General features: G+C 43.2%; 2 protein-coding genes across 8 annotated transcripts in view; one reads left to right on the top strand and one right to left on the bottom strand.

Annotated features, from left to right (window-relative positions):
* PIGF (phosphatidylinositol glycan anchor biosynthesis class F) overlaps positions 1-7,093 on the top strand; it is a 48,401-nt gene extending 41,308 nt beyond the window's left edge. For 2 of the 4 annotated variants that reach the window (XM_033936764.1, XM_033936763.1), the window contains exons 6-7: positions 4,320-4,445; positions 6,352-7,093. In XM_033936764.1, coding sequence (XP_033792655.1) covers positions 4,320-4,439 — 120 coding nt within the window. In that variant the 3' untranslated portion in view covers positions 4,440-4,445; positions 6,352-7,093. The remainder of the gene's footprint in view (positions 1-4,319; positions 4,446-6,351) is intronic. The other 2 variants (XM_033936767.1, XM_033936765.1) reach the window with 2 other exon arrangements.
* RHOQ (ras homolog family member Q) overlaps positions 1-19,977 on the bottom strand; it is an 84,097-nt gene that overhangs the window by 16,729 nt on the left and 47,391 nt on the right. For 3 of the 4 annotated variants that reach the window (XM_033936773.1, XM_033936770.1, XM_033936771.1), the window contains exons 4-5: positions 12,420-12,515; positions 5,794-7,014 (exon numbers count right to left, since the gene is read on the bottom strand). In XM_033936773.1, coding sequence (XP_033792664.1) covers positions 6,859-7,014; positions 12,420-12,515 — 252 coding nt within the window. In that variant the 3' untranslated portion in view covers positions 5,794-6,858. Of the gene's footprint in view, positions 1-5,793; positions 7,015-12,419; positions 12,516-19,977 lie in introns of those variants that run through there. The other variant, XM_033936772.1, reaches the window with a different exon arrangement.

Consider the following 19,977-nt stretch of genomic DNA (forward strand, 5'->3'; position numbering starts at 1 on the left):
CAGAATTTGGAAATCTGAAGTGGAGAGTCTTTCTGACGAGGCTAGCTCAGGTAGAGCACCTGCGGGTAACACAGCTGTTGACTCAGCGACCGACCTCTCCTCCAGTGTCTGCTTCTCAGTTGAGCAGGCTGGGCCTTGGCTCCAATGACCTTTTGGAGCCAGACTGATCAGATTGGAGGTCAGACTCTATGCCATTTTTGTCTCAGGATTCAGATTCAGTCCTAGATGACTTCGGCTCCCTATTTGGGACCGGCAGTCATATGAGACCACCCTGACTTCTGACCAGAGGGATGAACTTCAGATCTACCACCTTTTCAAATCACTTTCCACCACTTTATTGCTAATGCTATTAAAAAACTGAAGCTAGAGGCTCCAATCTCCACTTCCCTGTGCACAGTCATGAGTGGCTCTAATGCTCAGACCTCCTTTTTGTCCTGCGCAATCCGGATAATACTGCATTGGTTACGGAATAGTGGGAGACCCTGGAAGAGTCCCTAAGGGTTACACCAAGGCCATGTCCAGGCTTTATCCCATGAGACCTGAGTTCTAGGAGCTATTCAACTAGCTGAAGGTGTATTCAGCAGTGGCTCAGGTCACCAAATGTACAGCTCTCCAGAGCGAGGATAGTGTTATGCTGAAAGATGCTCAGGACCGTGAGGTGGGCATGATTTTGAAAAAGCAGTTTGAAGCTCTTGATCTGGGGATCAAGGTTGCTGCTGTTTTTTCGTTTACTTCTCAAGCCTGCCATACCAGACTGACAGCAGCCGTATATGGAGGAAGATGCTTGTCCTCAGCTTGTGCTGGAAGGGGTAAAGTATGTGGCAGACACCTTTATATGACCATATCAGGGTCATGAGTAAGGTGTATGCTTATGCTTTCTTGGCCCACAAAATGCTCTAGATCATGCAGTGGGCAGGTGACTCAGCCTCCAAGGTGACCTTGAGCAGGCTGCCCTTTAAGGGACAGATGCTTTTCAGTAAGGGCTTGATGACCTTATGGCCAGTGTGGCAGATTGCCACCCTAAGTCTCTGTCATACCACGCCGACCTCCAGGTAGGAGAACCAATTTTCATCCCTCCCATTATTCTTGGCAATATAACCAGGAGGCCTCTGTCCAGAGGTCCTTCCAGGGTTACAGACAGAAATTCAGCAGTTCTAGATGCCAGCAGTCCTCAGGAGCTTGTATCAACCCTCCCTCCAAGAAGCCTCAATGATGCCAGGTTGGCGGTTGTGCCTCTGCATATTGAGGGGCGACTATCAGCATTTTCAATAGTAGTGGGAGAAAACTTCCTCAGATATCATCTGAGGGGGTCACAAGATTGAGTTTTATTGCCCTCCTCTGAATTTGTTTGCCAACTCAATAGCCAGAAAAGGACCACACTTCAAAGGCTTCTGGACATTCGGGCCATAGAATCTGTCCTCAACGTTGACTCGAGCTCCAGCAGATATTCTAGCCACTTCATCATGCTCAATAAAGGCACAGAGGCCTGGAGGGCCATCTTGGATCTCAAGGCAGTAAATGCCTTTCTGAAGGTCCCTCATTTCCACATGGAAACTGCCCGATCTGTCATTGTAGCTGTGGATCCAGGAGAATTTCTGACCTCTCTGGACCTCACAGAGGCCTATCTGTATTTTCCTATCTTTCTGGGCCACAAAAAATAGTTAAAGTTTCACAAACTTCAGCAGCATTTCCAGTTTGCAGCCATGCTGTTCAGATTTGGCAATAGCCTGCCCTACTTTCACTAAGGTTATGGTGGTGTTGCAGCTATCTCTGGAAGATGGGGATTTAGGTAATTGGCTGATTAGAGCCCTTTCCAGGCAGACATATGAGATGGCAGTGCAACGAGTATTGGAACTGCTCAAGCGGTTGAGCTGGATTGTCAACTTCAAGAAGAGCCATCTGGAACTGACCCGGACTCTGGAGCAGGGATGAGGAACAAGGGCCACAATCCAGTCAGGTTTTCAGGATTTCTCCAATGACTATGCATGAGATCTATTTGCATAGAAGGGAGGCAGTGCATGAAAATAGATCTCATGCATAGTCATTGGGGAAATCCTGAAAACCCAACTGGATTGTGGCCCTTATTCCCCACCCCTGCTCTGGAATATCTATCTGGGAGTTCTTTTTGAAATGGCTTCAAGCCACACAACAGAAGCTGCAACAACAGGTCCTGTCTCTCTGGGCGATGCAGATTCCCACTGTGTAGCATTATCATCAGGTGTTGGTACCATGGCAACATCCCTGGAAGTGGTTCCCTGGGCCAAGGCACACACGCATCCTTTCTGGGACTCTCTGCAGAGCCATTCATTTCAGATGCAGCTCCCATGGGCAGAGATAGTGAGGAACAGCTTAGACTGGTGGCTTCAGAAAACCTCCTTATAGAAAGACACTCCCCTCTGAATTTCAGAGTGGGTGACTCATGACCGATGCCAGTCAGCTGGGGAGCTTATTGCAGTTACCACTTGATTCATAGAAACATGATGTCAGATAAAGGCCAAATAGCCCATCCGGAGTAACCATTATCTCTTCCTCTCTCTGAGATCCCAGTCTTTCTTGAATTCAGTCAGTCTTTTGTCTCCACCTCTTCCAGGAGACAGTTCACACATCTACCACCGTTTCTGTAAATAAGTATTTCATTAGATTACTCCCAAGTCTCTTAACTTTATCCTATGCCCTCTAATTTCCGAGCTTCCTTTCAAATGAAAGAGACTCGACTCATGCATTTATGCCACGTAGATATTTAAAAGTCTCTATTATATCTCCCCTCTCCCACCTTTCCTATAAAGCAGGGGTAGGGAACTCCGGTCCATGAGAGCTGTATTCTAGTCGGATTTCCCCAATGAATATGCATTGAAAGCAGTACATGCAAATAGATCTCATGCATATTCATTGGGGAAATCCTGAAAACCCGGCTGGAATACAGCTCTCGAGGACCAGAGTTCCCTACCCCTGCTCTAAAGTATACACATTGAGATTTTAAGTCTGTCCCCATATGCCTTATGATGAAGACCATGCACCATTTTAGTAGCCTTCCTCTAGACCAGTGGTCTCAAACTCACGGCTCGCTAGGTACTATTATGAGGCCCTCGGAATGTTTATCATAATCACAAAAGTTAAATAAAACAGTTTCTTGATCATATGTCGCTTTAGCTATAAATTACAATATTATTATTAATACTTAGCTAAAAGGAAAGATTTATAAACTTTAAAGAGTTATAAACTATAAAGATTTATAAACTATAAATTGTCATTTCTTTAATAAGACAAACTATTTTTGTCTAAGGCCCTCCAAGTACCTACAAATCCAAAATGTGGCCCTGAAAAGGGTTTGAGTTTGAGACCACTGCTCTAGACCGACTCCATCCTTTTTATATCTTTTTGAAGGTGCAGTCTCCAGTATTGCACACAATATTCTAAATTAGGTCTCACTAGAGTCTTAGGAAGTATTGATGCCCCTGTATTTTTCCTACTGGCCATACCTCTCTCCCTATGCAGTCTAGCATCCTTCTAGCTTTTGCTATCACCTTTTCAACCTGTTTGGCCACCTTAAGATCACATACAATCACACCCAAGTCCCACTCTTCTATTGTGCACATAAGTTCTTCACTCCCTAAGCTGTACCATTCCCTTGGGTTTTTGCAACCCAAATACATGACCAGAAAGGCAAAACGCTCTCAACATCACTGTCCACACATTCATCTCCAGGATGCAAACTTCTCTGCCCTGGCCTTTATCCTGGACAGGGAGGATGGATGAGAATACCCCTTATGTATCTGCTTCACCTTCTCTCCCAGAGCCACAAAGTCACTTTTGATAAGTTCACAGGGGTATCTGGCAGTATCATTAATGCTACCGTGGATGAGCAGCATCTTATAATAGTCATCAGGCTTGATGAATCTCGGCAAGCTCTCTGTAACATCTTGGATTTTGGCACCAGGCAGACATCAACTATTGCTTTGGTATGTCACCATGTGTTCTGACTCCTGAGTGGATGCAACATAATGAAAGATTAGGTTCTTACCTGGATAATCTTCTTTCTGTTAATCCTCTCAGGAGTCTGTTCAGCCTGCCCTCAGTCTATACTGTTTTGTCTGCTTTTCTGCCTCGGATGTTTCTAGATTCCAGGCCTGAAGCACTTCTCCTGTCAGTCAGATGACTGTATGTGGTGAAATATATAAGTGTATTCTTCAGCCTCTAGCTCCCTTATTGTTAGTGCTAGTTGCACTCAGCAGATTGGTTCTCTAAGATTTATACAAAAGCAGATTGGTTCTCTAAGATTTATACAAATTGTTGTTCTAATTCTTGTTTCTATGTTACAGAGCAGAATAGAATTGTTTAATGGATGTGGGGTCATCCTTCTTTGTATTCTGTTCCAGCGGAGCTTGATTGCTTTGGGATGGCAGTACTCGAGGGAGTGCAGAGGAGGACGACTAAACTGATAAAAGGTATGGAAAATTTTTCATACGCTAACAGGTTAAAAATGCTGGGTCTGTTCTCCCTGGAGAAGAGGAGACTTAGAGGGGACATGATAGAAACCTTCAAAATCCTTAAGGGCATAGAGAGAGTAAATAAGGACAGATTCTTCAAACTGTGGGGGGCCACAAACACTAGGGGTCACTCGAAGAAATTGAAAGGGGACAGGTTTAGAACAAATGCTAGGAAGTTCTTTTTTACCCAGAGGGTGGTGGACACATGGAACAAGCTTCCGGAGGAGGTGATAAGCCAGAACTCTGTACAAGGGTTCAAGAAAGGTTTGGATAGGTTCCTGGAGGATAAGGGGATAGAGGGGTACAGATAGAACTTGAGGTAGGTTGTAGAGGTGTTCAGAAACCACTTCACAGGTCGTGGACCTGATGGGCCGCTGCGGGTGCGGACCGCTGGGCGAGATGGACCTCTGGTCTGACCCAGTGGAGGCAACTTCTTATGTTCTTATGTAACTGGAAGGGGACACGGTACTCAAAACTGTAAGAGTTCACACTTCTGCAAATCCAGTTTGCGGGAACGGATTGATCACCATACGTATGGACTCCTGAGAGGATTAACAGAAAGATTATTGAGGTATAAAATCTGTTGGAAAGCTCCATCAATCCTCCTCGTTCAGACAAACCGGGAATGGTCTTCCAGCTTCTTTCAAAATGATTACCTCTTTCCAAGTTTTTCGTAAATCTATGAACACACTTACTTCAACGATATTTAGATTCTCAATCTTGAATAACAAAATATTTGTATTCTCTTCTCACTTCCTCTGTTCTAAATTATTTTATTATGTTATTGTTAACCAAGTTGAGCTCCTTTTAGGTGAAGATTCGGTAAACAAGTCTAAGTTTTACATTAGATATTTTATTCTCTTCAAGCCAAGCTCACTTCTTACAGTAAAGGGTGGTAAATATGACAGTTGGTTTGTAATTTAATTATTGGAAGTTACAGAATCGGAGAAGGAATTGGAAGGGCACTTGAGAGATCATATGGTCCATCCCTTGCCTTCAAGCAAGATCTACTGTCCTAAACCATCTTATATAGAAATGTTTGTCTCCTCACTTCTAGGTTCTAGTGCAGAATTAGATGAATTTTGCTAAAAGGGTGTTTTGTGGTTTTTTTTGTATCAGTCTCCTGTTGAAAATCCCCTAGCCATCCCTCTATAATGGCTCTGTTTTACTTGTTGGATTTGTAACACTAAATAAACCTGCCCCTAAGAGGAAACACCAAAATCCAATCAACCTTTTCAGTCCACAGAAAGGACTAGATTCTCTGGTCGCACCCCATTTTCAAGAAGAGAGCCTTTTGTGATTTATGTAAAGCTGCACTGGTTTATTTGCTTAGGTCAAGCTAGTCTTACTCCTTTGTTTAACATTTATGCTGTTACTGCATTTAAGTAAACACTATCAACATGAAACATTATTTTTTTTCTAGGTGCTTAAATTTGACACGGTATAGGCTAACCAATGAAGCAGAAGAAAAATATGCCTGTGAATTCTAAAATCAGTGTGAAACAGATGTGTAACAATCATGAAAGCTCCATGGGAAAACATGTTCATTTTGTTTTTAAATAATTCAGGCCCAGAGCATCAGGTGGTAGATTAGCAATGCTGAGCAGGTTTTTCTGAGAGCATAGTGCTATGGTGGTTTTCTGGCTAATGGTATTAACAGAAGCATTGTTAAAGTGTACTATACAGTGACAAACTGTACATTTAGTGTTCACCATATATTTTTATAAGTCTGTTAGACTTGTGGGATTTAAAAAAAGCATACTTGGACTTAAAATCAGAACACAGCAGTATTTCTTCCAATACAATAAAACATTGTGCTTGTTAATTACACAAAAATTAAATGTTTGTCTCTCTCTCCTCTCAGGTATGGCCTATTTCCTGTTCACTTGGTGCAACCTTTGGTTATGTGGCTGGACTTCTTACTGCACCTCTCTGGATATACTGGAACAGGAAGCAGCTCACATACAAGAGCAAATAAGTTTCACTAAGAGAAGATTTTGTGCAGATTACAAGAACGCTGTGCAGATCTTCATGTGGTCAAAAGCAGAGCAGACTATCCACAACCTTGCGAGGTGTTACTGTGTCACCGATTCCTCTGGAGAGACTGTTTATAGGCAATTACAGCTCAGTACAGCTGCAGTTTTAAATTATGTAACCCTGAGAGATTGTACTATTTTGTAACCGATGTCATCTCCCTCATCCCCTTTTTCATTCAGTTTTATATTTGATGACGAACGTTCTAGACATTGTGGGTTTCAGAATGGTGCTTAACATCGTTTCCAAACCACCTTCGTATCGGCATCAGTTTTACATGGATTTCCACTCTGGGTCATGTAATTTCACAGTAGATTTGGCGAATACCAACGCTATTTCACGTGATCAAGCAGCAGTTTATACACCTGGAGCCTATCCTTTTTTTCATTGTATTTTTCTTTGGAGTTAATATAGCAATAATAGCTTCATCAAAAACAGTCTTCAGTCCCTTCTGTGTTAGAGCTGAACATTCCACATAGCAGCATGCACCAATCTGTCAAAAAAAAAAAAAAAAACAACAACCCAAAAAGGCAACTAAGACATAGTTTTATCAAGCTCAATATGAGTTGAAAGTAGACACTGTCCTTAACTACTATTGTTAATTATTTCTAGAGTGCTACCAGATGTACGCAGCACTGTACAGTCACAAAGGAGACAGTCCCTGCTCAAAAGATCTTATGGTCTAAACCAGGGTTCCGCAAACTTTCTCAAGCCACGGCACACTAAATGTAGTGGCCATGGCTCGAGGCATCCAGAAGTGGGTGGACATCACTGTGATGATGTCGTGCATATGCATGACATCATCACATCAAAGTCCGTGCATGTGCAAAGGTCCTCCAGACGGGCCCTGAGACGTCAGTGGGAGGTGGCAGCAGGGAAGACAGGGCCAGAGAGAAGGAGAGGCACTGGTGCTGGCTGATTGTCTATAGGATGTGCCTCTCGCCAAGGGCATGTCCTATAGGCAGGCAGCCGGCGCCTCTCCTCCTTCCCAGTGTGCTATGGCACACTAGTGGGCCCCGATACACTGGTCTAAACAGCCAAGACAAACAGGATGGCAAGGTGGGGATACAGTTTGGGGGGAAGGGGGAATTTGGTTAATCTGGCTAGGGAGGTGAGCAGAGGAGAGTAGGGTTATGGACTGAGTACCTTACATGCCTTAGGTCCCTCCCCATGCATCACATGATGCACTGAGGAGGGGGCCCGCCATTTTGGATCAGCAGGCCTCAGAGCTGGAGGGACCAAGTCTCCCTCCTGCTCTCTTCAGGCAAAGGTACTGGGAGGAGTGTCAGAGGCGAATTTGGTGGCAGGAGGGAGTGGGTATTCCTCCTGCCTTTATATGTATACTTGGAGGAAAAAGATGTTATTAGAGTGCTGCAGGAATCTATCCTTGGGCTGGCTCTGTACAACATCTTTGTATTGCTATTGCAGCAGGACTGTCTGGCAAAGTTTGTCTTTTTATGAATGATACCAAGCTCCCTTAATAGGGTACACACCCCAGAGGGTGTGGATAACATGAGGTTGGATCTGGCAAAGCTTGAAGAATGATCAGGCAATTGGAAACTAAGATTTAATGCTAAAAAATACAGGAGAACAGTATAGTATAGTTGGTGAAGAACTTCTATGTGTGGACTTGTGGGCAATTGTGTCTGATGATCTCAGGGTAACAAAACAGGTAGAAAAGGTGACAAAGCCAGGAAGATTCTTGGGTGCATAAGGAGAGGAATGGCCAGTAGGAAATGGGAAGTGATAATACCGTTAGATAAGTCTCTGGTTAGGCCCCATTTGGAATAACTGTGCAATTTTGGAGACTACACCTTCAAAAAGATATAAATAGGATGGAATCAGTCTAGAGCAGTGGTCTCAAACTCATGGCCCGGAGGCCACATGTAGCCCACCAGATACTATTTTGAAGCCCTCGGTATGTTTATCATAATCACAAAAGTAAAATAAAAGTTTCTTGATCATATGTCTCCTGTAAACCGTGCAGAGCTCTACGAATGTGGAGATGATGCGGTATACAAACCTAAGGTTTAGTTTAGTTTAGTTTTAGCTATAAATTACAATATTATTATTAAGACTTAGCCAAAGGAAAGATTTATAAACTATAATAAAACGCTAAGCGCGCAAGCGCGCTTACCACGCATCTCTCTGTCTCGCAGCAGGCTTGCTGGATCCGGCCACACAAAGATCATTTTTTTGTTCAAAGCCCCCGCCGCGGCTCCTCTATTGAACCTCACCAGAGTCGGAGAAGACTTCCGACTCTGGCGGGGATCGAGATAGGAGACGCAGCGTCGGCTTTGAACTAAAAAATGAACTTTGTCTGGCCGGAGCCGGCAAGCCCGCTGCGAGACAGAGAGATGATCACATCTGAATATTAACGGAGTATGGGCGAAGGAGGCCTGGCTCCCCGGCTACTGCGTCCGGAACACGACGTTGAAAGTGGAATATGGCGGTGGGTTGGCTCACCTCACGTCAGATGCGCAGGAACCGGCTCTAATAGGCTCACCCTCCCTCTTCCCTGCGCGCTGCTCCTCTTCTGTGGACGGCATGTGCTCTGGGGATGACGCCTGCTTCGTGGCCCGACGGCGGACGTGCTCGGTGAGTTTGTCTTCTAGGGGCAGGGAAGAGATGCTGCTGCACAGGAAAATGGAGGGGGAGGGTATGGTGCTACTGTACAGGGAAGTGGGGTGGGGAGGGAAATGCTGCTGGTGAGAAAAGGAGGCTGGGGCTGAAAGGGAAAAGATGGGAGAAGGGGGCTGGGGGGAAATGGGTTTGGAGCTGGAGCTGGGGCTGAAAATAGGGGACATGTGAGGGAAGGAGGCTTTACTAGCACCCGTTAATGTAACGGGCTTAAACACTAGTAAACTATAAAAAGTTTTACCTCATGCAAAATTGTCATCTCTTTAATAAGACATTAACTATTTTTTCTGAGGCCCTCCAAGTACCTACAAATCCAAAATGTGGCCCTGCAAAGGTTTGAGTTTGAGACCACTGGTCTAGAGGGTTGCTACAAAGTTGGTTAGTGGCCTTTGCCATAAATCATATGGGCAACACAAAAAGACTCCAGGAAAAAAACTGCCAGAGATACTTATAAAAGATACAGACAAAAAGGCAGTATAAGTCTATAGGTTCTGAGCTTGGTTCTCTGAGAATAAAAGACAAACAAAATATTACATATATATATATATATTTATTTAAGTTAGATTTCTTTGAAAAATGGGATATCCTCAGTGTGGACAATCAGCGAAGGGAGGAATCCTCCAGCGCTTAGAACAGCAAGGCACGGGCTAGACAAACCCCCTGCCAGCACACCATCATCGGGTGAGATATCCGATGATGGTGTGCTGGCAGGGGGGTTTGTCTAGCCCGTGCTTTGCTGTTCTAAGCGCTGGAGGTTTCCTCCCTTCGCTGATTGTCCACACTGAGGATATCCCGTTTTTCAAAGAAATCTAACTTAAATAAGGTATTTTGTTTGTCTTCATCGCCTGTCTTTATTCTCAGAGAGCCACTCTCAGAACCTATAGACTGGTACTGCCTTTTTGTCTGTAACTTTTGTAAATCATATGGGGACAGCCTTGTAGAACGTAATATGTATATTGGAAGAAAGATGGGAGAGAGAGGATATGATAGAGACATTTAAATTCCAAATTTTACAAATATGTTATCAGTCAGTGGTAGATACGTCCTTAGAAAATTCACATTTAACCAACTAGTGGAGAAAAAGCCTCAAGGATATATAATTGAAATGGCAATCTACTCCGGATTTTAAGACGTTCATAGTCTTATCATGGGCAAAAACTCCACTTAAATAAAATGTGACTTTACAACTGGACAAACATAACTGATAACATATTTGTAAAATTTGGAAGATAATGCTGTTTTCAATACTCTAATTCTTGAGAGACATTTAAATATCACCATGGCATTAATGTACAGGAGTTAAGTCTTTTTCAAATGAAGGAAATCTCTGGAATGAGAGGGAATATGATGAAGTTAAGAGGTAATAGGCTCAGGAGTAATGTAAGAAAATGCTTTTTTACGGAAAGAATGGTGGATGTGTGGAATAGTCTCCTGGTGGAGATGAAGAATGTATCTGAATTCAAGATAGCGTGGGACAGGCATATAGGATCTCTTAGGGAGAAGAGGAAATAGTGGATGGGCAGCCTGGATCGGCTATTTGGTCTTTATCTGCTGCCATGTTTTGCTGTTTCTAATTGGTAAAAATCAATTATGAAAAGTAATTCAAAGTATACTAAATGAACTGCATTGGGAGAAAGACATTTTAGAAGTAGTTGTGCATTCACATCTATGTTTAATTGTTCTGTTATTATACGGGTAGAATTTGTTACTGAATCAGATAGCAAAAGAAGTGGAAAAATAAATCTTATTTCTCCTGCTTGAAGATTTTGTTATAGATTATTATCTGATACCTTAAACACAAGGCAATATCAAATCAGTAAAAAACATCCTGTTTCTGGCAAAGTTCATGTTGGATAAGTGTAATAAACCCAGCCAACATTCTAGAAACCAAAACTTACCTCCAAAGAGTTTCATTGAGATTTTTTTTCTCATGTAGGTAAAATGATAGAAAAATATTTTTAGAAATCATGCCTAAAGAGTCAAACTGCAAAAACAAAATACATTTGCCATCTTGGGGCATTTCCCCCTTTAGAAGTGTAATAAAGAAGCAAAATGCAAGCTCATTATAAGCAATTAATGCTGGCTTTTACAGAGCTGCAGTCGAGGTTTCTACTGTGGGCCAGCAAGGTAAATGCTATGATGCTTATCGGAGCATTTACCTCGCCAGCCCATAGTACAAACCTCTACTATGGCTTTGTAAAATGAGCCCTAAGATGGTGAATTCATAGCAGTCAGTCTAACTTTTGCAGAAGGTAACTTGCACCAAATTTCTGAAGAAAGTATAAGCAAACTGTCCCTCTGGAAAGTAAAGACCAAAAAGAAGATCCAACAGAACTGCAGTCAAAAACGATAAACCAAGAAAAGGACTAGACAGGTGTACAAGATGCAGGCAAAATTTATTATAAACTAATAAACAGATTGTTGCGTAGAAATAAACCACATAATAATATGGGATCCGACACAGTCCGTGTTTCAATCAACACTGTCTTCCTCAGGGGTCCCATATAAAGGTGGTAACACACAAATGCAACAAATATGCCTGATCTGTTTATGATGTAGGTACACAAGCAGAATGTGCTACTGAAAAGAGCTAAGGCTGCAAAGGGCCTAACTTTTGCAGAAGGTAAGTGTATAAGTTGCACCAAGTTTCTGAAGAAAAGTATAAACAAACTGTCCCTCTGAAAAGTACACATAATTTCCCAGTTTATTTTACACGAATAAGTACATATTGTGGTAGTTCCCAAATCTGTCTGGGGGATTCCTAGCCAGTCAGGTTTTCAGGATCTCTACAATAAATATTTGTGGACAGATCCGCATGCACTGCCTCCAAAACTCTCATGAATCTTCATTATGGAGATCCTGAAACCTGACTGGCTGAGGATCCCACAGGACAGATTTGAAAACCACTGCCTTATTGTATAAAATATGCAAGTAAAGATTAATCTCTCCCCACCACACCCTTCAAAGCACATGCCTAAACATTTACACATGTATATTTCCAGGCAGTTTTATAAAAAGGCAGTTCCTGATTAAACAGTGTTTTACCTGGGAGAATGCCTTGCAGAATTCCCAAAACTATGGTGCTGAGAGACAAATTAATTCCATTGTGTCTTACACAGCATAGTTTCAGTTGGTGAGTAAAGAGTTAAAACCTCTCTTTCAGTGGACTTTATATCTGCTTGCATTTGCTTACATGTGACTTCAATTTTAACAGCTGTACATGTTCTGCAATCTTTATTTTATAAAAATTATATTTACCTCTTTTGCCAATTTCTCTCCATGCTCCATGGTCATAGGCTTCTCCTTCAAATCATTAAGTCTTGCTAAAGTTTTTGGGTCGTCACGGAGATCAGTCTGTTAACAATGACAATAGTACACATTAACAACCTTTATATCATTTTTATGACCTGGCAATGTCTGACTACTTTAGGCTTCCAAGTCAATTGAAAAGGGATCTCTATACTTTTATTTAGAGAGAGTATAAAGAGAATCTGCCCCTTTCCATGGAGAAAGGTCTTTGGGGCCAATGTAATAAACTGATGCAGTGGTTTCCTTTGACTTTAGTGTAAAGATTTTGTTTTGTGTTCATATAAAGGTTAGCAGATTTTTGTCTTGCAAATCTGGGATGCCTGGGCGTAGGTTATCATATACATTATCCCAGGACAAGCAGGCAGCATATTCTTAACGTATGGGTGACGTCACTGACGGAGCCCCGGTACGGACACTTTTAACTAGAAAGTTCTAGTTGACCGCACCGCGCATGTGCGGGTGCCTTCCCGCTCGACGGAGGAGAGCGTGGTCCCAGTTTCTTCGTTTCCGCGGAGCGAAGAAGACGCATGTGCTTTCAACGGCTGTTGAAATATCCTACTTTTGCCTTCCCGCTCGCGTAATTTTCTTCCTTTTTTGCTTTTTTCCCTTCGGGTTCCTTTTTCGTTTCAAAAAAAAAAAAAAATCTCTTAAATTTGTCTTTTCCTTTATTTTTCTGGCCGGCCCCAGCGGGGCCTGTTGCCAACATACAGGCCTCCGGGTTTGATTTTGCGGAGGCCGTGTTTCCATTCATGCCCCCTCAGCCGGGCTTTAAGAAGCGCCAGCGGTGTGCACGCCCGATCTCTCTCAGGGACCCGCACAATTGGTGTTTACAGTGCCTGGGTCCAGAGCATCGGGCTGACACCTGCACCCGCTGTGCCACTCTTAAAAAACGTACGTTAAAAAATAGGCAGATCCAGCAGAATATCCTTTTCAGTACCGGATCTGCCATGGAGTCTGCCACACCATCGACGGCACCGCTAAAGTCGGCACCGACTACCTCGACACCGCCTGATCCTTCCTCGGGATCGATAGCGCCAGGTAAGCCGGCTAAGAAGCCTTCCACTTCCCTTGAGCGCCCTCCTGCCACAGCGGCGACACTGGTCCTCCCGGCATCACGCCGACCCCGTAAACGCTCCGCCCCAATTTTGGTGAGTGCCTCGTCATCGGCCTCCTCATCGCCGGGGCGTGGAGCGGCACCTATGGTACCAAAAAAGAAAAAAGCGGTACCGGTGCCTCCTCTGGACGACCGCATAGCGGCCATACTCCAAACCCAATTGCAGGAGCAGCTACAGCAACGACTACAACACCTGTTGCCAACAATATTGGCCCCATTCCTTCCGGTACCGGACCGGCCCGAGCCTCGCACCATACCACCGAAGTCAACTCCATCGGTACCTTTAAACACGTCCATGCCGGTGCTCTCGGCGGAACCAATCAATCCTCTCGTGCAACTACACTCTGATGCCGATCCTCCCCGACATCGGGAACGACACCAAGCCCCCCGAGACCGAGACCAGCACCGCTCTTCTTCTCCCGGTACCGTCTCCATGCGTTCTGGCAAATCTCTCTCTAGGACTCGCCACGCAGAACCATCCACACCTCCGTCCCGTCCTATACACACTGACGTCAGGGACCCGGACCTCTGGGAAGAATCCCAACCCGGTACCGACGATGAGGCTTCATCAACCGACGAGGACCCCTCGACAATTGATACCGGTTCCAAACCTGAACAATCCTCGTTCACCAAATTTCTTCGGGAAATGTCAGCGGCTCTCTCTATCCCGTTAGAATCTGACTCTAAGAAGTCACAGGCTTTCTTAGATGCCCTGGATGAACTCTCTTCATTACAAAAGTATCTTCCTGAACGTAAGGTCCCTCTTTTCCAACAACAAATTTCCAGTCTGCTCCAGCTCCGCAAATTCATGGTGCGCTCCATTTATGATTCTTTTGAGCTGACCTCTCGAGCATCTGCCATGGCGGTTGCCATGAGACGTCTGGCCTGGCTGAGAGTTTCCGACCTCGACATTAACCACCAAGACCGCCTGGCTAACGCACCTTGTCTTGGTGATGAACTTTTCGGTGAGTCCCTAGACTCCACCACCCAGAAACTCTCGGCTCACGAGACCAGGTGGGATACTCTCATCAAACCGAAGAAGAAGACTCCGCCTGCTCGCCCCTACAGACAGCAGTCTTCCTACCAACGCAGATTCTCAGCCAGACCTCTCCATCCACCTCCGCAACAACCTTGCCGACCTCGTCTGCAACATCAAACTCAGGCTCACTCCCAATCTCATCATACGTTAAGAATATCTGCCTGCTGTCCCTGGATAACACCTGTTACGGTAAGTAACTGTGCTATATAGAGGACATGTGACTCCGCCCACACTCCACCCATTTCCTTGGTCCCCCTTCCCATCCTCTGTACCCTTTTAGTGCTTCTCTCTCTGCGCCAGATTCTCTAAGTTCCAACAACACAGTAAAAAGAAAAATACCGCGGTGGGAGCTATTTTTGTTTTACTGGTCATGCTCAGCACACTAGTAAGCAAATTATATGCATGCTGTGTGTGTGGAAAATCACCAATAATTGGGGGAGGGGTAGCAGCTGTACTCGGAAGAAAAATCGCTAGAACAGCTCCTCCTGCCTGCCAACAAAAAAAAGCTGCCCCTGCTCTCCCTGCCTGAACCAGCAAGCATGGAGAGCAGGGGCTGCCTTTTTTTTTTTTGCTTATAGCCACCAAATATTGATGTTAAAGCCCAAATAAGTCCAGCACTTTCACTTGAAATTCACTATTCAATTTCTTTAAGAGTTCTAGGAGTCGGATGGCATTAGCGGCCATGGGGGACCCTTGATAAAGCGCTCTTGCGAAACATGTCGGGTCATTCCCTCCCGGGTCACGCATAAGATAAGTAAAAAACTAATTATGGCAAAGTTAAATTCAAAGTCTATTTAAAGTTTCAGTCAATGATATTTATTGAATGTATCTTAAATTATTGAAAGTATATTTGAGTAAATAGAAAATACGATGATGAAGAGCCATGTAATTCTTCCCACTTCAAGTTCTTGCTAGGCGGTGGAGTGGTGGGTCTGAGGCCGGTTTATTAAATAAACATTATCCAGCATGAGATTGAATAGTGAGAGGTTTTTTTTGTGCACAGCATACACAAGAGCTGTGCCTATGAAAAAAAGCCCTCTCCACTGACATCAAGCCCCCCACCAAACAAAGCCTGGTGGTCCACTCTCCCTTGTGCCTTTTTTAGAAGACTGGCAGGAGGGATGCTCACTCCCACCAGCAGGCCTGCCTTTTCAAAATGGTGGGCCTTCCCCTTGGTGCATCCTGGGATGCACCGAGGAGGCACCTAAGACTCCTCCTGTGAGAGGGCCTTAGGCGCCTGGGCCAGAGTCTTAGAGTCACAATACAGTGATAGTTCAGGAAAAAATTTTAGTTCTAGGTTTTTATGCAGCATTAATTATAGTTTTTATTCAGTTCCCTTCCAAAACTTTTATTTCTTATTCATGTCACAAAATCACAACAAATAATTTCAGTTCTTGCTTTGTTTTATTACTGTGAGCAAAACATTCACTGGACCTATGTTCGGAATTGTAAAACAAAAACAAAAAAATAGCACAAACAGGCAAAAGGGGATGGGATTTGATATACTGCCTTTCTGTGGTTACAATCAAAGCAGTTTACTTATTTTGTACCTGGGGCAAGAGGGTTAAGTGACCTTAAAGCCCTAGACCAGGGGTGTCCAACCTGCAGGCAGAGGGCCGCATGCGGCCCCGTGAAGTATTTTGTGCGGCCCCGGTCGAGGGCGATGCAGTGTTTTCCTCTGCTGCCCCCGGGTGTTTACCGTCTTGCCAGCTCCCTCCTCTGTCTTGCTGCAGCGTTTGCGCGGCCCCAGAAACATTTTTTTTCGGGCCAATGCGACCCAGGGAAGCCAAAAGTTTGGACACCCCTGCCCTAGACCTTCTGTCGGCACCAGCAGCACTAGCCTATGTAGAAAGGATCTTTTTTTTCTGCATGGAATGATGACTGCTGAACAAAGAAATATACTTGAAAATTGTTTGGAAATGAACATTTAGGGCTCCTTTTACTAAGCTGCGCAGTGGTTTTAGCATGCGCGCTAGACGCTGGTGTTAGTTTTTTCGCATAGCGCAAGAGGCAGCACATGCTAATCTGCAGCGTGCGCTAAAATCTACCGCAGCTTAGTAAAGGGAGCCCTTAGTTTTAGAAATACCCTCAACTCAAACAGTTATAATGGACATCATAGTACTGATAATTCTTTTTTGATCTTTTTAAAAGAAAAGAAGCACAAGTCATGTGCCTTAATATAAATATCAGCCTGCAGAATGACTATTTTTGTTTAGTTTGCTTGCAAACTAACCAAATATTCATGCTGCAGGCTGCTCTTTATATTATAAGGTACTTCATATCTTCACTCTAAGTCAAAACACATTTATGTTCAATTCTCTGTGCCGTTATATAAATCTTCATACACACCAGAGACCTCAGAAATACCACTCCACCGCTCAATATAAGGTTTTTCTTAGCAGAGAGATTTAGGTGTTAAATCCTCATAGGTCTATGACATGACTTGTGCTTTTTTTTAAATCAAAAAAGAATTATCAGTACTATGATGTCCATTATAACTGTTTGAGTTGAGCATTTAGTTTTAAGAAATACTCTCATTTCCAAGCAATTTTCAAGTCTAATTCTTTGTCCAGCAGTCATCATTCCATGCAGAAAAAATAAAAAAGATCCTTTCTACATCGGCTTGCGATGCTGGTGCTGACAGATCTAGAGCTATAGGAAGTAGTGTGTCATGAACTGCACTTCTCTCATGCCAAAAATGAAACATCCTATGATGCTTCCTATGCTTCCAGACAGATTTATTAGGTTTCAGGCTGCCCAGTGGTATAAATTAATTTCTGAATTCTTGAATAAAAATCCCAAAAAATAGTTTTAGAGACATTTGGAGCATTGAGATAAAGCAGTATATTTCTGCATCTCTTTTATTTTTGTCCGATTTCCTTACACATCCAGGGTGGGAGGGAGGGGGGGTGGGAATGTGGTATTATTTTAAATAAGAATGGGTTATTGGAAGAATAATTTCATTTATATTATTGATTAAGTAAAGTGGTGGGAGGAAAATATTACTTTCAATTATTTGTAAGTTCAAAGTGCTTTTCTTGATTTGTTATATATTTTCAGCTTTCAGAAATATAATTAAAATTTTTCAAGTCCTACCACAGTGCTGGGGGTGTTGATACTGTTGGATTTTTTTCTGACAATGAGCATGTTGCCGTCACACTCACTGTCACTTTTAAGCCTGATCAGGCAACTGCTTTTCTTAGCATTTTCACTGTATTCAAAGAATTCCCACACACCACTTTCTCTCCAACAAATAACTTGGACAGACTCATTCTACCGATGGCACTGAAAATGCTGATTTTTGGCTTGGCATTTAAAAAAATAATCTTTTTCAGAATATGCCTAGCTAAGCCACAGACTTTGTTGCTACAAAATATGATTATGGCCGAGTTTAAAATAGGTTTGGCAAGTTTCTACAGAACAGATCTATAAATAATTATTAGACAGGTGGCCTTGGCTGGCCTCTCTGCTTACTTCAGGAACTGAGCACTAGGACAAGAACTTGCCTGGAGATCTTCAGAGCACATCCAAATGAGCCAAACCAGCCAATATCAGAGACCATGACTATGTGTGAACCCAACACAGATGCACTCAGGGCTGAGGCCCACTCAACAATGGCCCACTCTTAGCAGCAGCTGACGGGGATCCCATGCCACACCAGCAGAAGACCTCACTCAAAGGCACTGTAAATGGTGCTTTTCAGCTTGGCAGTCTGCTGCAGCTCCCTGATCTCCAGGGGGATTGGCATTTGCTTAGTTTTTTTTTTTTTTTAAATCTTTATTCATTTTCATTTTACATCAAGTGTACAATAAATACGTCACCGGACGTATAGAAGTGGAAGATGACATCTTCCTTCTTAGAGGCCCCTCAACCACAAGAGGGCACCCGCTCAAACTCAGGGGCGGAAAATTTCACGGCGACACCAGGAAGTAGTGATTGATCGGTGGAACGGGCTTCCAGTGCAGGTGATCGAGGCCAGCAGCGTGCCAGATTTTAAGAATAAATGGGACGCCCATGTGGGATCCCTAAGAGGGTCAGGGCAAAACACTAGCTAATCTTAAGGGGAGGGTCTATAGTGGGCAGACTTGATGGGCCTTGGCCCTTTTCTGCCGTCATCTTTCTATGTTTCTATGTTTCAGCTAGCATGAATGGGGATCCCTGCATGCTACTGCTAATAGTGTTGCCCACCTATGGCTATGCTACTGCAATCTGTCTTCAGCAAGTGATCCTGAGCCCTACCAGCTCAGGTGGAATGGACAGCACGCACAGGTCGCTGGGTAAACATTTTATTCCTCTTTAAGGAATTTTTGTTTAGGATGGATAAAAATGTTTTTTTTGTTTTTTTAATTTAAATCAGATTTTTTTTTTTAAAATAAAATGCTCTTTTGGAGGAAAAATCTGCCTAAAGATAGTTTTCTATTTAAGATACATTATAGTCCAAAAGTTATTTATCATGAAAAAAGGATTAGTTTTTAATTATATTTAATATTTTTTTGTAAATTCATTCTATTACTCTGTTCATAGTGTCACGGGCATGATTTAGATCAAGTCCTTCTGACTAGTGATTTAAATGAAATCCACCCTGGTTCTTATTCAGTTTTTGTTATAAAATGAATACCTTACTTCTAGCTCTTGTGAACTAATTGTCAAAAATTTTCATTCTTATTCTTGTTAACAAAAATATCCCTGATACAATGGACATTCTGTAGAGTAATCCCAAGATGTTAGAAAATAATTTTTCTTGTACATTAAGCCCACCTCTCCCAAGACTACACAAACCCCAGTCATAGGGGTATCAATTGCGATTAATCGCATTGTACTGCAGTGATTAATCATCATCAACAGGTAAGATATTTTAAAAGAAAATATGACAAACAGAAATTATTCCTGAAATCAAGCATAAACCACTGTTTTCAGCCCAGCAGTTTCTTTTAACCCCCTTTCCTTCCTCTTACAAAGCCGTGGTAGCGATACTGCACAGCAAACAACTTGACACCCATTAAATCCCTATGGGAATGAGCGATTACTGCAGCAGCAGCAGCCACTACCGCGGCTTTGTAAAAGGAGCTCTCAATGTCTTTGCTGGGTATATAGAACCACCCCAGAATGTGTTAAGATGCCCAGCTCTGATGTAACTTCCCATTGCTGGGTTGGGCAGAGCCAGCAGCAAGCAAGCATATGCCAACTTTCGGAACAGAGAAGCAACAGGACATTACACAGGAGCCAGGTAATCACAATTACATTTTTTTCACACATATTAAATATGTATATTTATGGGCCACAGGATTAAGAAAGGAGTTTAGCAATCAAATTACAGTAACTCACAAGCCAGACATTAGTGCAGAGCACGGTAC

Source organism: Geotrypetes seraphini, chromosome 3 (genome assembly GCF_902459505.1).
Source record: "Geotrypetes seraphini chromosome 3, aGeoSer1.1, whole genome shotgun sequence".
In the NCBI taxonomy this organism is placed as follows: Eukaryota; Metazoa; Chordata; class Amphibia; order Gymnophiona; family Dermophiidae; genus Geotrypetes; species Geotrypetes seraphini.